This window comes from Microchirus variegatus (assembly GCF_963457635.1).
Source record: "Microchirus variegatus genome assembly, chromosome: 4".
Classification (NCBI taxonomy): domain Eukaryota; kingdom Metazoa; phylum Chordata; class Actinopteri; order Pleuronectiformes; family Soleidae; genus Microchirus; species Microchirus variegatus.
In genome coordinates this window covers 7,764,648-7,781,071 of record NC_139805.1, presented here as the reverse complement: position 1 = coordinate 7,781,071, position 16,424 = coordinate 7,764,648, and the positions used below count along the sequence as shown (strand labels likewise).

The following is a 16,424-nucleotide window of genomic DNA, read 5'->3' as shown; positions in this document are numbered from 1 at the left end:
AACAAGCTTAATTTACAACATGGACACATCGCACAAGTTGACACATTGAAGGTGTTAATAAAATGAACTTCTTCTTTATGGATATTTATTCTGCAGCGCGACCAACTACTGGATCTGAAGCCACACAAGTCTATTTTTCTCACATGTTTCATGTTGACATTAAAAAACGATAACTTCCTCCATGACGTTTGTAAGCAACATCATTTAAAAACGCAAAACAATTGGATTTCGATCACATTTTTCCAGAGGAAAAGGATTATATTCTATTTCTGAACACATTGTTAAAGGTGCCATATGTAAGAATGTGGCCAAAAACGGTTACTACATTCAAATTCAAAATACAGAGGTCTTTTAGGTTTCATTTTCTGACGTAACTGGCAACCCGTGGCTGCTCGGCAGCTGAGACTCTACCGACTGCAATGATTGGTAGACGGCGGTAGGTGGCGCCACATGCCAAAACATGATTTCAAAACATAAACATGATTTGCAGACTGCAAAATATTTTTGTCTGTACTGTTGTTGTTGGTGAGTTCAGTTTCTTATATGAACATTATTCCTGAGTCTCTGTGACATATTAGGAGGATTTTATGACCAGTTGCTTATTACATAATGCACCTTTAACATTTATCAATAAAGAGGTTCAAATCGAAGCAGAAACAAAGTCATGATCATTTAATGGTAATACCTTTTCCCAAATTTTCTCATGAACTTTTCTGCAGAAACAGCTGCAGAATGCATGATCGCTGGAAAGAACACTGGTTATTGTTGCGCTTCAGCCGCACAGGTTATTAATGTTATCATGTCTTTAGATCATGTCTCTGTCCTGAGCTCCTCTCATCAGATTATGTCCAGACGGACTCAGTTGTTTCATGTGAGCGATCTCTGAAAACTCTGTTTTAATATCGCCGTGCTTTATTGTATTTATTGACTGACTTGAGTGACTGGAAACAGGAAGTGGGGGAAAAGCTGACTAGTAATGGAAGCTGCCAACAATGCAAACATCCTGTGTATGTGCGTATGTGTGTGTGTGTGTGTGTGTCTCCAGTAGAATATACACAGTCGCACAGTCTGTAGAATATACAAACAAATGTAAATCTTTCTAGAAATTGGCTCATAGATCTGGATCCTGTCTCTCCACTTAGTGCCGACCTCCTCCATTTCTCATAATGTTTTTTTATAGCCTTGAACTATGAAGATAAACTTTAAATTATAAAGTATCTCTACTGCCACCTCTCATGAAAGATACCCACCCGTTACATATTCTGTTAGATAAGAGAGACCATCAGGACAGAACCTTGTCACAAACATGTCTTCGTGTCCTATTAGATTACAGCAGTGGTAATCTAATAAGATTCTACAGTAAAACAGCCATTCAAAAGCCGTTTTCCTGTCTATAATGAGAAGAGCCCCATATACTGCCACCAACTGGTCAGCCGCTGTAAGTGCAATAAAAAGTTCTTAATCCAAGACGAGCGATAGGTGGCCGGAAATGTCTTGGAGAACATCTTTGAGGCCAAAAAACATGACACAACTAACAAACACAATCAAAAAAAATCAAAATCCACAATCTGTACCCACAACTACTGTCATTTTACTTATGAATAAATACATATTTGTACATATTTCAGATTTTTTTTTTTTATTTCAGATCCACCGCCCAAAAGGTAATGGGTTCTTCCTGGGCCCATATCTGACACTGACACTGAGATAAAAAAGAAAGAAAAGAAAGGTTAAGTAGATTCCTGTTAACAGACAGACACAGATAATGAGACAGACAAGTTGCTCAGATGACAGTGAAACACCACGTCCTTGGCTGAATCTGCGATAACACGACCCGTCCCAGCCGCCCATAATACCAACGAGGCTGCGAGGAGAGGTGTTAGGACAAGATAATGCATCATTGGAATTTGTCATTTCACTTTGGCTGAGTGTGGTCACAAAACTGACACCAAGTAGCAACAGCCGAATACACTTCACTCACATAGTAGTAGGCGTTCCAGTCTGTGGCGGCAGTGTGTGCGTGCGTGACTGGGTTCGGAGCGGCCGCCGCCGGGTGTGGAGCCCCGAGGAAGCCAGGCATTAAAGGCAGGGTGCTGTAGGCCGGGAGCACAGCGGCAGCTGGTAGGACAGCCGGCGGAGGAGCCGCACCGTTACTGACTGCGTGCAGGGAAACTCCAAGAGGCTTACACACATCCACCTCCTGCACAAGAACAAACACAAACGTGTGGTTACAGTGTAGTTCAAGCAGGGATAACATAATGAAGGCAATAAAGAAAACGTCCTGAGGAATTCTAAATATACTGCTTTTTTTGAAGTGTTGTATGAGGTGACTTAAGGACACATTATCAAAACTGACTTGGCCTGGTATGCGAACACCTGTGCTGCCATTTCTGTGGACAAGCCTATAGGAGCTGGACACTCACTGGACAGACGGAAAAACAGATTGTAGCCAAGTCGCTATGCCCATTTAAGTCTCTGATACCTTAGGTATTTGTTTGCTGCTTTTTCATCATTGCTAGATGGCATTTTCTGGCATGAAAATAACGTTTAAAAACCAAATCACTTTCCTGCACCGAAATCCAGAGAGAAAAGCAGCATTTTTTTAGCTCACGTGCACAGAAGCTGCTGGTCTGATGCTGCCACATTTGGTGAGTTTGTTTTACTAAAGCCTATAGATGATCTTTGAACTTTCAAAGTCACAACAACACATGATAAGCTATTTGTACTTAATGATGGAGGCAGCAGTGGATTGAAGCACATCACAATGTAAAATGGTTAAGTTTCTCCATGAACTTTGGTGTGGGAGAATGACAGGGTTAGGACTTTAGTTCTGAAGCAGAAGAGGATGTATAAAAATTGACTGACATTGATTGGACCCTAAGTGTTAACATATATCCGCATAGCAGTGGTAAATTACTTAACCACTATTAGTTTAAATGCAGTGGAAGAAATCCCATAAAGCATTTTACCAAAAAAAGTCATTGTTTAGTATGTAGTCCAAAATTTGACCAAAAAGTCAGTTTCGTATTTTGTCCAAAATTTGACCAAAAGTCGTATTATAGAATGTTGTCCAAAATTTGACAAAGAAGTCATACTTTTGTATGTCGTCCGAAATTTGCCCAAAATGTCATACTATAGTATAACGGCTAAATTTGACCAAAAAGTCGTACTACAGTATGTCGTCCAAAATTTGACCAAAAATTAATAGGTTATGTGGTCCAAAATTTGACCAGAAAGTCATACTATAGCATGTCTTCCAAAATTTGACCAAAGATGAATAGGTTACTATGTCGTCCAAAATTTGACCAGAAAGCCATATTATAGTATGTCATCCAAAATTTGACCAAAAACTTACTGCCGTCATACTATACTATGTAGTACGTCATAATATACTATGTCGTCCAAAATATGACCATTTTTAAAAAAAAAAATGTGGTCCAAAATTTGACAAAAACAACATACTATACTATGTCGTCCGAAATCGGACAATTTTTTTGAAAACATTTTTTTGGTCCAAAATTTGACAAAAACGACATAGTTTACTATGTAGTACGTCATACTATACTATGATTCCAAAATGTGACCTTTTTTGAAAAAAAACTTTGGTCCAAAATTGCACAAAAACAACGTACTATACTTTAACGTCCAAAATCGGACAATTTTTTTGAAAAACATTTTTTTGGTCCAAAACTTGACAAAAACGTCATAGTATACTATGTAGTACGTCATACTATACTATGTCGTCCAAAATGTGACAAATTTTTGAAAAAAAAAAATTGGTCCAAAATTTGACAAAAACCACATACTATACGATGTCGTCCAAAATCTGACAACTATTTTGAAAAACATTTTTTTGGTCCAAAACTTGACAAAAAACTCCATACTATACTATGTAGTATGTCATACTATACTATGTCGTCCAAAATCTGACAATTTAAAAAAAACAAAAAACATTTTTTGGTCCAAAACTTGACAAAAACGTCATACTACGTCATACTATACTATGTAGTACGACGTACAACATAGTATAAAATCTGACAATTAAAAAAAAAAAAAATTGGTCCAAAATTTGACAAAAACGACAAACTATACTATGTCATCCAAAAGCTGACAATTTTTTTGAAAAACATTTTTTTGGTCCAAAACTTGACAAAAACGTCATATTATACTATGTAGTACGTCATACAATACTATGTCGTCCAAAATCTGACAATTTAAAAAAATAAAAAAATTTTGGTCCAAAACTTGACAAAAACGTCATACTACGTCATACTATAGTATGACGTACTACATAGTATAAAATCTGACAAATAAAAATAAAATAAAATTTGGTCCAAAATTTGACAAAAACGACATACTATACTATGTCATCATCCAAAAGCTGCCAATTTTTTTGAAAAAAAATTTTGGGTCCAAAACTTGACAAAAACGTCATACTATACAGTATAAAAAAAAGAAGGAAAAAGCATAATCATACATTACATACAATACATTGTATGGACAGAAAAATATATTTGTAAGGCAGATACACTATTAAAGTTGGGTGTTCAGACACATGGATCTTTTAATGGTTATTTATGTGTTATTAGATATTGATCAATAAAGTTTTGAGAAGATATACACTTCATCTTTCAAGAATAAATCACATCGACACAATCATTTCATGAGAAGAGGTAAAAAGTATTTGATTCCAACTTTATGGGCAACAGTATATACATAAACATACATTCATGTCCCCACACATGCATATACACATACTTGTACTTTCACACATACCTCCATGCATGCATCCATCCTTCCATCTATACATACATTACAAGGTAGACTGAGTGATAAGTCTACTAATACAAGATAAAATTATTTGCAGCAAGATATCAGACCAAGCATATTTTAACAGTCGTCGTTTGTTTTTGTTCCAGAATTGTTTTAGTTACAGAATGGATCCTAAATTTAGGAAGAGGGGAGACGGTCGTGCCTTTTGTTGTCGCCTTTCCTCTTGAGCCAACTCCTCAACCAGCTCCACAACCTCCCCAGCCTGTCCCACAACCTCTCCAGCCTGTCCCACAACCTCTCCTACTTGCGCCACAACCACTGCTCCCTGTGGTACAGTAAGAAGAGTGAAACCATCACCTGCAAGCAGTAGGAGGGAGCAGGACCCTGCCACCCACCAGCAGTACTTGAAGTGTAGGGGAAAATGAGTTTTACTTGAAGCCCGGGGTTATGGAAAAAATAAAGGTGCTCCACCATGATAATTTAGAAAATGTTAATTTATGTGGTACTGTTTTACATGTACAGTATATATTAATGTATATTGCTATAAGCTGTTCTGTTATATTGACCATTTCACTGGAGTTGCATTATTGCTTACATGTGTATATATTTATTAGAACGCTCTGATTTTATTACTGTTTTTATTTGTTTGTAATAAATTTGAATTAAAATTACTTTGTACATTAAGTTTTGTTTTTCATTCAAATACGATGCACATCATAATATAAAATCCTTTATTAGTCCCATGCACAAATTTGATGTGTCTTAATGAATATATTGCTTAATCATAACGGTAAGTAAGGCTTACATAAAAAGAAAATGGTAACCTTTTACCTTTTATATTACTGGTAATAGTCAATAATTGTGCTAAACAAAATATTTTAATGTTAACATACAGCACACACTGTTAGTAAGCTTATACAAGTTATAATATTACGAAAACAGTCATTACGATAAACCAAATAAATACTGAAATGTTTACAAGCAAAAACTGGTTAATTAGTACCGTAACAATCTATTTACATGTAGTTTGCGATTTAATAAGTTCGGGCAGACACGGGATTTGAACCGCGACCGCGAGGGTGATATCGCGGCATTTGTGGTTGCCGATACGTTGACAAACGTGATATCCTTGGCCTAATGGATAAAGCACTGGTCTCCGAATCTGAAGAAGGTGGGTTCAAGACCCAGCTTTTGCAGCCAAGTCATAGGTTAGTGTGTCGCTCAAAACAGTCATAGTTAAGTATATTGCCTAAAAAGTCAGTGACTTGTCCTCCGACATTTTAGAAAAAAACTCATACTTTTGTCATCCAAAATTTGACCAAAAAGTCATACTATACTATGTCATCCAAAATTTGACCAAAGACGAATACCTTATTATGTGGTCCAAAATTTGACCAAAAAGTCATAGTATAGTATGTCGTCCAAAATTTGACAAAAAAGTCATAGTACAGTATGTCATCCAAAATTTGACAAAAAAGTCATAGTATAGTTTGTCGTCCAAAATTTGACAAAAAAGTCATAGTATAGTATGTCGTCCAAAAATTGACCAAAAAGTCATAGTATAGTATGTCGTCCAAAATTTGACCAAAAAGTCATAGTATAGTATGTCATCCAAAATTTGACAAAAAGTCATAGTATAGTATGTAGTCCAAAATTCGACAAGAAGTCATAGTATAGTATGTCGTCCAAAATTTGACCAAAATGTCATAGTATAGTATGTCATCCAAAATTTGACAAAAATGTCATAGTATAGTATGTCGTCCAAAATTTGACCAAAAAGTCATAGTATAGTATGTCATCCAAAATTTGACAAAAAAGTCATAGTATGGTATGTCGTCCAAAATTTGACAAAAAAGTCATACTATAGTATGTCGTCCAAAATTTTACAAAAAAGTCATAGTATAGTATGTCGTCCAAAATTTGACCAAAATGTCATAGAATAGTATGTCGTCCAAAATTTGACCAAAAAGTCATAGTATAGTATGTCATCCAAAATTTGACCAAAAAGTCATAGTATAGTATGTCGTCCAAAATTTGACAAAAAAGTCACAGTATAGTATGTCGTCCAAAATTTGACAAAAAATTCATAGTATAGTATGTCGTCCAAAATTTGACAAAAAAGTCATAGTATAGTATGTCGTCCAAAAATTGACCAAAAAGACATAGTATAGTATGTCGTCCAAAATTTGACCAAAAAGTCATAGTATAGTATGTCGTCCAAAATTTGACAAAAAAGTCATAGTACAGTATGTCATCCAAAATTTGACAAAAAAGTCATAGTATAGTTTGTCGTCCAAAATTTGACAAAAAAGTCATAGTATAGTATGTCGTCCAAAAATTGACCAAAAAGTCATAGTATAGTATGTCGTCCAAAATTTGACCAAAAAGTCATAGTATAGTATGTCATCCAAAATTTGACAAAAAGTCATAGTATAGTTTGTAGTCCAAAATTCGACAAAAAGTCATAGTATAGTATGTCGTCCAAAATTTGACAAAAAAGTCATAGTATACTGTCATCCAAAATTTGACCAAAAAGTCATAGTATAGTATGTCGTCCAAAATTTGACCAAAAAGTCATAGTATAGTATGTCATCCAAAATTTGACAAAAAGTCATAGTATAGTATGTCGTCCAAAATTAGACAAAAAAGTCATAGTATAGTATGTCGTCCAAAATTTGACAAAAAAGTCATAGTACACTGTCATCCAAAATTTGACCAAAAAGTCATAGTATAGTATGTCGTCCAAAATTTGACCAAAAAGTCATAGTATAGTATGTCATCCAAAATTTAACAAAAAAGTCATAGTATAGTATGTCGTCCAGAATTTGACAAAAAAGTCATAGTATAGTATGTCGTCCAAAATTTGACAAAAAAGTCATAGTATAGTATGTCGTCCAAAATTAGACCAAAAAGTCATAGTATAGTATGACATCCAAAATTTGACCAAAAAGTCATAGTATAGTATGATGTCCAAAATTTGACAAAAAAGTCATAGTATACTGTCATCCAAAATTTGACCAAAAAGTCATAGTATAGTATGTCATCCAAAATTTGACAAAAAAGTCATAGTATGGTATGTCGTCCAAAATTTGACAAAAAAGTCATACTATAGTATGTCGTCCAAAATTTTACAAAAAAGTCATAGTATAGTATGTCGTCCAAAATTTGACCAAAAAGTCATAGAATAGTATGTCGTCCAAAATTTGACCAAAAAGTCATAGTATAGTATGTCATCCAAAATTTGACCAAAAAGTCATAGTATAGTATGTCGTCCAAAATTTGACAAAAAAGTCACAGTATAGTATGTCGTCCAAAATTTGACAAAAAATTCATAGTATAGTATGTCGTCCAAAATTTGACAAAAAAGTCATAGTATAGTATGTCGTCCAAAAATTGACCAAAAAGTCATAGTATAGTATGTCGTCCAAAATTTGACCAAAAAGTCATAGTATAGTATGTCGTCCAAAATTTGACAAAAAAGTCATAGTACAGTATGTCATCCAAAATTTGACAAAAAAGTCATAGTATAGTTTGTCGTCCAAAATTTGACAAAAAAGTCATAGTATAGTATGTCGTCCAAAAATTGACCAAAAAGTCATAGTATAGTATGTCGTCCAAAATTTGACCAAAAAGTCATAGTATAGTATGTCATCCAAAATTTGACAAAAAGTCATAGTATAGTTTGTAGTCCAAAATTCGACAAAAAGTCATAGTATAGTATGTCGTCCAAAATTTGACAAAAAAGTCATAGTATACTGTCATCCAAAATTTGACCAAAAAGTCATAGTATAGTATGTCGTCCAAAATTTGACCAAAAAGTCATAGTATAGTATGTCATCCAAAATTTGACAAAAAGTCATAGTATAGTATGTCGTCCAAAATTAGACAAAAAAGTCATAGTATAGTATGTCGTCCAAAATTTGACCAAAAAGTCATAGTACACTGTCATCCAAAATTTGACCAAAAAGTCATAGTATAGTATGTCGTCCAAAATTTGACCAAAAAGTCATAGTATAGTATGTCATCCAAAATTAACAAAAAAGTCATAGTATAGTATGTCGTCCAGAATTTGACAAAAAAGTCATAGTATAGTATGTCGTCCAAAATTTGACAAAAAAGTCATAGTATAGTATGTCGTCCAAAATTAGACCAAAAAGTCATAGTATAGTATGACATCCAAAATTTGACCAAAAAGTCATAGTATAGTATGATGTCCAAAATTTGACAAAAAAGTCATAGTATACTGTCATCCAAAATTTGACCAAAAAGTCATAGTATAGTATGTCGTCCAAAATTTGACCAAAAAGTCATAGTATAGTATGTCATCCAAAATTTGACAAAAAAGTCATAGTATAGTATGTCGTCCAAAATTTGACAAAAAATTCATAGTATAGTATGTCGTCCAAAATTTGACCAAAAAGTCATAGTATAGTATGTCGTCCAAAATTTGACAAAAAATTCATAGTATAGTATGTCGTCCAAAATTTGACAAAAAAGTCATAGTATAGTATGTCATCCAAAATTTTACAAAAAAGTCATAGTATAGTATGTCGTCCAAAATTTGACCAAAAAGTCATAGAATAGTATGTCGTCCAAAATTTGACCAAAAAGTCATAGTATAGTATGTCATCCAAAATTTGACCAAAAAGTCATAGTATAGTATGTCGTCCAAAATTTGACAAAAAAGTCACAGTATAGTATGTCGTCCAAAATTTGACAAAAAATTCATAGTATAGTATGTCGTCCAAAATTTGACAAAAAAGTCACAGTATAGTATGTCGTCCAAAATTTGACAACAAATTTTACAGTATAGTATGTCGTCCAAAATTTGACAAAAAATTCATAGTATAGTATGTCGTCCAAAATTTGACAAAAAAGTCATAGTATAGTATGTCGTCCAAAAATTGACCAAAAAGTCATAGTATAGTATGTCGTCCAAAATTTGACCAAAAAGTCATAGTATAGTATGTCGTCCAAAATTTGACAAAAAAGTCATAGTACAGTATGTCATCCAAAATTTGACAAAAAAGTCATAGTATAGTATGTCGTCCAAAAATTGACCAAAAAGTCATAGTATAGTATGTCGTCCAAAATTTGACCAAAAAGTCATAGTATAGTATGTCGTCCAAAATTAGACCAAAAAGTCATAGTATAGTATGACATCCAAAATTTGACAAAAAAGTCATAGTATAGTATGTCGTCCAAAATTTGACAAAAAAGTCATAGTATACTGTCATCCAAAATTTGACCAAAAAGTCATAGTATAGTATGTCGTCCAAAATTTGACCAAAAAGTCATAGTATAGTATGTCATCCAAAATTTGACAAAAAATTTATAGTATAGTATGTCGTCCAAAATTTGACCAAAAATTCATAGTATAGTATGTCGTCCAAAATTTGACCAAAAAGTCATAGTATAGTATGTCGTCCAAAATTTGACAAAAAATTCATAGTATAGTATGTCGTCCAAAATTTGACAAAAAAGTCATAGTATAGTATGTCATCCAAAATTTGACAAAAAATTCATAGTATAGTATGTCGTCCAAAATTTGACAAAAAAGTCATACTATAGTATGTCATCCAAAATTTGACCAAAATGTCATAGTATAGTATGTCGTCCAAAATTTGACCAAAAAGTCATAGTATAGTTTGTCGTCCAAAATTTGACCAAAAAGTCATAGTATAGTATGTCATCCAAAATTTGACCAAAAAGTCATAGTATAGTATGTTGTCCAAAATTTGACAAAAAAGTCATACTATATTATGTCGTCCAAAATTTGACCAAAATGTCATAGTATAGTATGTTGTCCAAAATTTGACCAAAAAGTCATAGTATAGTATGTCGTCCAAAATTTGACCAAAAAGTCATAGTATAGTATGTCATCCAAAATTTGACAAAAAAGTCATAGTATAGTATGTCGTCCAAAATTTGACAAAAAATTCATAGTATAGTATGTCGTCCAAAATTTGACCAAAAAGTCATAGTATAGTATGTCGTCCAAAATTTGACAAAAAATTCATAGTATAGTATGTCGTCCAAAATTTGACAAAAAAGTCATAGTATAGTATGTCATCCAAAATTTTACAAAAAAGTCATAGTATAGTATGTCGTCCAAAATTTGACCAAAAAGTCATAGTATAGTATGACATCCAAAATTTGACCAAAAAGTCATAGTATAGTATGTCGTCCAAAATTTGACCAAAAAGTCATAGTATAGTATGTCGTCCAAAATTTGACCAAAAAGTCATAGTATAGTATGTCGTCCAAAATTTGACCAAAAAGTCACAGTATAGTATGTCGTCCAAAATTTGACAAAAAATTCATAGTATAGTATGTCGTCCAAAATTTGACAAAAAAGTCACAGTATAGTATGTCGTCCAAAATTTGACAACAAATTTTACAGTATAGTATGTCGTCCAAAATTTGACAAAAAATTCATAGTATAGTATGTCGTCCAAAATTTGACAAAAAAGTCATAGTATAGTATGTCGTCCAAAAATTGACCAAAAAGTCATAGTATAGTATGTCGTCCAAAATTTGACCAAAAAGTCATAGTATAGTATGTCGTCCAAAATTTGACCAAAAAGTCATAGTATAGTATGTCATCCAAAATTTGACAAAAAAGTCATAGTATAGTATGTCGTCCAAAATTTGACAAAAAAGTCATAGTATAGTATGTCGTCCAAAATTTGACAAAAAATTCATAGTATAGTATGTCGTCCAAAATTTGAACAAAAAGTCATAGTATAGTATGTCGTCCAAAATTTGACAAAAAATTCATAGTATAGTATGTCGTCCAAAATTTGACAAAAAAGTCATAGTATAGTATGTCATCCAAAATTTGACAAAAAAGTCATAGTATAGTATGTCGTCCAAAATTTGACCAAAAAGTCATAGTATAGTATGACATCCAAAATTTGACCAAAAAGTCATAGTATAGTATGTCGTCCAAAATTTGACAAAAAATTCATAGTATAGTATGTCGTCCAAAATTTGACAAAAAAGTCATAGTATAGTATGTCGTCCAAAAATTGACAAAAAATTCATAGTATAGTATGTCGTCCAAAATTTGACCAAAAAGTCATAGTATAGTATGTCATCCAAAATTTGACCAAAAAGTCATAGTATAGTATGTCGTCCAAAATTTGACCAAAAAGTCACAGTATAGTATGTCGTCCAAAATTTGACAAAAAATTCATAGTATAGTATGTCGTCCAAAATTTGACAAAAAAGTCACAGTATAGTATGTCGTCCAAAATTTGACAACAAATTTTACAGTATAGTATGTCGTCCAAAATTTGACAAAAAATTCATAGTATAGTATGTCGTCCAAAATTTGACAAAAAAGTCATAGTATAGTATGTCGTCCAAAAATTGACCAAAAAGTCATAGTATAGTATGTCGTCCAAAATTTGACCAAAAAGTCATAGTATAGTATGTCGTCCAAAATTTGACAAAAAAGTCATAGTACAGTATGTCATCCAAAATTTGACAAAAAAGTCATAGTATAGTTTGTCGTCCAAAATTTGACAAAAAAGTCATAGTATAGTATGTCGTCCAAAAATTGACCAAAAAGTCATAGTATAGTATGTCGTCCAAAATTTGACCAAAAAGTCATAGTATAGTATGTCGTCCAAAATTAGACCAAAAAGTCATAGTATAGTATGACATCCAAAATTTGACAAAAAAGTCATAGTATAGTATGTCGTCCAAAATTTGACAAAAAAGTCATAGTATACTGTCATCCAAAATTTGACCAAAAAGTCATAGTATAGTATGTCGTCCAAAATTTGACCAAAAAGTCATAGTATAGTATGTCATCCAAAATTTGACAAAAAATTTATAGTATAGTATGTCGTCCAAAATTTGACCAAAAATTCATAGTATAGTATGTCGTCCAAAATTTGACCAAAAAGTCATAGTATAGTATGTCGTCCAAAATTTGACAAAAAATTCATAGTATAGTATGTCGTCCAAAATTTGACAAAAAAGTCATAGTATAGTATGTCATCCAAAATTTGACAAAAAATTCATAGTATAGTATGTCGTCCAAAATTTGACAAAAAAGTCATACTATAGTATGTCATCCAAAATTTGACCAAAATGTCATAGTATAGTATGTCGTCCAAAATTTGACCAAAAAGTCATAGTATAGTTTGTCGTCCAAAATTTGACCAAAAAGTCATAGTATAGTATGTCATCCAAAATTTGACCAAAAAGTCATAGTATAGTATGTTGTCCAAAATTTGACAAAAAAGTCATACTATATTATGTCGTCCAAAATTTGACCAAAATGTCATAGTATAGTATGTTGTCCAAAATTTTACCAAAAAGTCATAGTATAGTATGTCGTCCAAAATTTGACCAAAAAGTCATAGTATCGTATGTCGTCCAAAATTTGACAAAAAGTCATACTATAGTATGTCGTCCAAAATTTGACCAAAAAGTCATACTATAGTATGTCGTCCAAAATTTGACCAAAAAGTCATAGAATAGTATGTCGTCCAAAATTTGACCAAAAAGTCATAGTATAGTATGTCATCCAAAATTTGACAAAAAATTCATAGTATAGTATGTCGTCCAAAATTTGACCAAAAGTCATAGTATAGTATGTCATCCAAAATTTGACAAAAAATTCATAGTATAGTATGTCATCCAAAATTTGACAAAAAAGTCATACTATAGTATTTCATCCAAAATTTGACCAAAATGTCATAGTATAGTATGTCGTCCAAAATTTGACAAAAAAGTCACAGTATAGTATGTCGTCCAAAATTTGACAAAAAATTCATAGTATAGTATGTCGTCCAAAATTTGACAAAAAAGTCACAGTATAGTATGTCGTCAAAAATTTGACAAAAAAGTCATAGTATAGTATGTCGTCCAAAATTTGACAAAAAATTCATCGTATAGTATGTCGTCCAAAATTTGACAAAAAATTCATAGTATAGTATGTCGTCCAAAATTTGACAAAAAAGTCATAGTATAGTATGTCGTCCAAAAATTGACCAAAAAGTCATAGTATAGTATGTCGTCCAAAATTTGACCAAAAAGTCATAGTATAGTATGTCGTCCAAAATTTGACAAAAAGTCATAGTATAGTATGTCGTCCAAAATTTGACAAAAAAGTCATAGTATAGTTTGTCGTCCAAAATTTGACAAAAAAGTCATAGTATAGTATGTCGTCCAAAAATTGACCAAAAAGTCATAGAATAGTATGTCGTCCAAAATTTGACCAAAAATTCATAGTATAGTATGTCGTCCAAAATTTGACCAAAAAGTCATAGTATAGTATGTCGTCCAAAATTTGACAAAAAAGTCATAGTATAGTATGTCGTCCAAAATTTGACAAAAAAGTCATAGTATACCGTCATCCAAAATTTGACCAAAAAGTCATAGTATAGTATGTCGTCCAAAATTTGACAAAAAATTCATAGTATAGTATGTCGTCCAAAATTTGACCAAAAGTCATAGTATAGTATGTCATCCAAAATTTGACAAAAAATTCATAGTATAGTATGTCGTCCAAAATTTGACCAAAAAGTCATACTATAGTATTTCATCCAAAATTTGACCAAAATGTCATAGTATAGTATGTCGTCCAAAATTTGACAAAAAAGTCACAGTATAGTATGTTGTCCAAAATTTGACAAAAAATTCATAGTATAGTATGTCGTCCAAAATTTGACTAAAAAGTCACAGTATAGTATGTCGTCAAAAATTTGACAAAAAAGTCATAGTATAGTATGTCGTCCAAAATTTGACAAAAAATTCATAGTATAGTATGTCGTCCAAAATTTGACAAAAAATTCATAGTATAGTATGTCGTCCAAAATTTGACCAAAAAGTCATAGTATAGTATGTCGTCCAAAAATTGACCAAAAAGTCATAGTATAGTATGTCGTCCAAAATTTGACCAAAAAGTCATAGTATAGTATGTCGTCCAAAATTTGACAAAAAGTCATAGTATAGTATGTCGTCCAAAATTTGACCAAAAAGTCATAGTATAGTTTGTCGTCCAAAATTTGACAAAAAAGTCATAGTATAGTATGTCGTCCAAAAATTGACCAAAAAGTCATAGAATAGTATGTCGTCCAAAATTTGACCAAAAATTCATAGTATAGTATGTCGTCCAAAATTTGACCAAAAAGTCATAGTATAGTATGTCGTCCAAAATTTGACAAAAAAGTCATAGTATAGTATGTCGTCCAAAATTTGACAAAAAAGTCATAGTATACGTCATCCAAAATTTGACCAAAAAGTCATAGTATAGTATGTCCTCCAAAATTTGACCAAAAAGTCATAGTATAGTATGTCATCCAAAATTTGACAAAAAAGTCATACTATAGTATGTCGTCCAAAATTTGACAAAAAAGTAATACTATAGTATGTCGTCCAAAATTTTACAAAAAAGTCATAGTATAGTATGTCTTCCAAAAATTGACCAAAAAGTCATAGTATAGTATGTCATCCAAAATTTGACCAAAAAGTCATAGTATAGTATGTCGTCCAAAATTTGACCAAAAAGTCATACTATATAGTATGTCGTTCAAAATTTGACCAAAAAGTCATAGTATAGTATGTCATCCAAAATTTGACCAAAATGTCAAAGTATAGTTTGTCGTCCAAAATTTGACAAAAAAGTCATACTATATTATGTCATCCAAAATTTGACCAAAATGTCATAGTATAGTATGTCGTCCAAAATTTGACCAAAAAGTCATAGTATAGTATGTCATCCAAAATTTGACAAAAAAGTCATAGTATAGTATGTCGTCCAAAATTTGACCAAAAAGTCATACTATACTATGTCATCCAAAATTTGACAAAAAATTCATAGTATAGTATGTCGTCCAAAATTTGACCAAAAAGTCATAGTATAGTATGTCGTCCAAAATTTGACAAAAAAGTCATAGTATAGTATGTCGTCCAAAATTTGACAAAAAAGTCATACTATAGTATGTCGTCCAAAATTTTACAAAAAATTCATAGTATAGTATGTCTTCCAAAAATTGACCAAAAAGTCATAGTATAGTATGTCATCCAAAATTTGACCAAAAAGTCATAGTATAGTATGTCGTTCAAAATTTGACAAAAAATTCATAGTATAGTATGTCGTCCAAAATTTGACCAAAAAGTCATAGTATAGTATGTCGTCCAAAATTTGACCAAAAAGTCATAGTATAGTATGTCGTCCAAAATTTGACCAAAAATTCATAGTATAGTATGCCGTCCAAAATTTGACCAAAAAGTCATAGTATAGTATGTCGTCCAAAATTTGACAAAAAAGTCATAGTATAGTATGTCGTCCAAAATTTGACAAAAAAGTCATAGAATAGTATGTCGTCCAAAATTTGACAAAAAAAGTCATAGTATACCGTCATCCAAAATTTGACCAAAAAGTCATAGTATAGTATGTCATCCAAAATTAGATCAAAAAGTCATCGTATAGTATGTCGTCCAAAATTTGACAAAAAAGTCATACTATAGTATGTCGTCCAAAATTTTACAAAAAAGCCATAGTATAGTATGTCGTTCAAAATTTGACAAAAAATTCATAGTATAGTATGTCGTTCAAAATTTGACAAAAAATTCATAGTATAGTATGTCGTTCAAAATTTGACAAAAAATTCATAGTATAGTATGTCGTC

General features: G+C 31.9%; 1 protein-coding gene across 1 annotated transcript in view; it reads right to left on the bottom strand.

Annotated features, from left to right (window-relative positions):
* The window catches only part of raver2 (ribonucleoprotein, PTB-binding 2), a gene marked incomplete at both ends in the record, with an annotated part of 102,305 nt that overhangs the window by 440 nt on the left and 85,441 nt on the right, over window positions 1–16,424 (bottom strand). Inside the window, one exon of the mRNA XM_083888502.1 lies at window positions 1,982–2,200. Within this exon, the coding sequence (XP_083744628.1) occupies window positions 1,982–2,200 (219 nt within the window). The remainder of the gene's footprint in view (window positions 1–1,981; window positions 2,201–16,424) is intronic.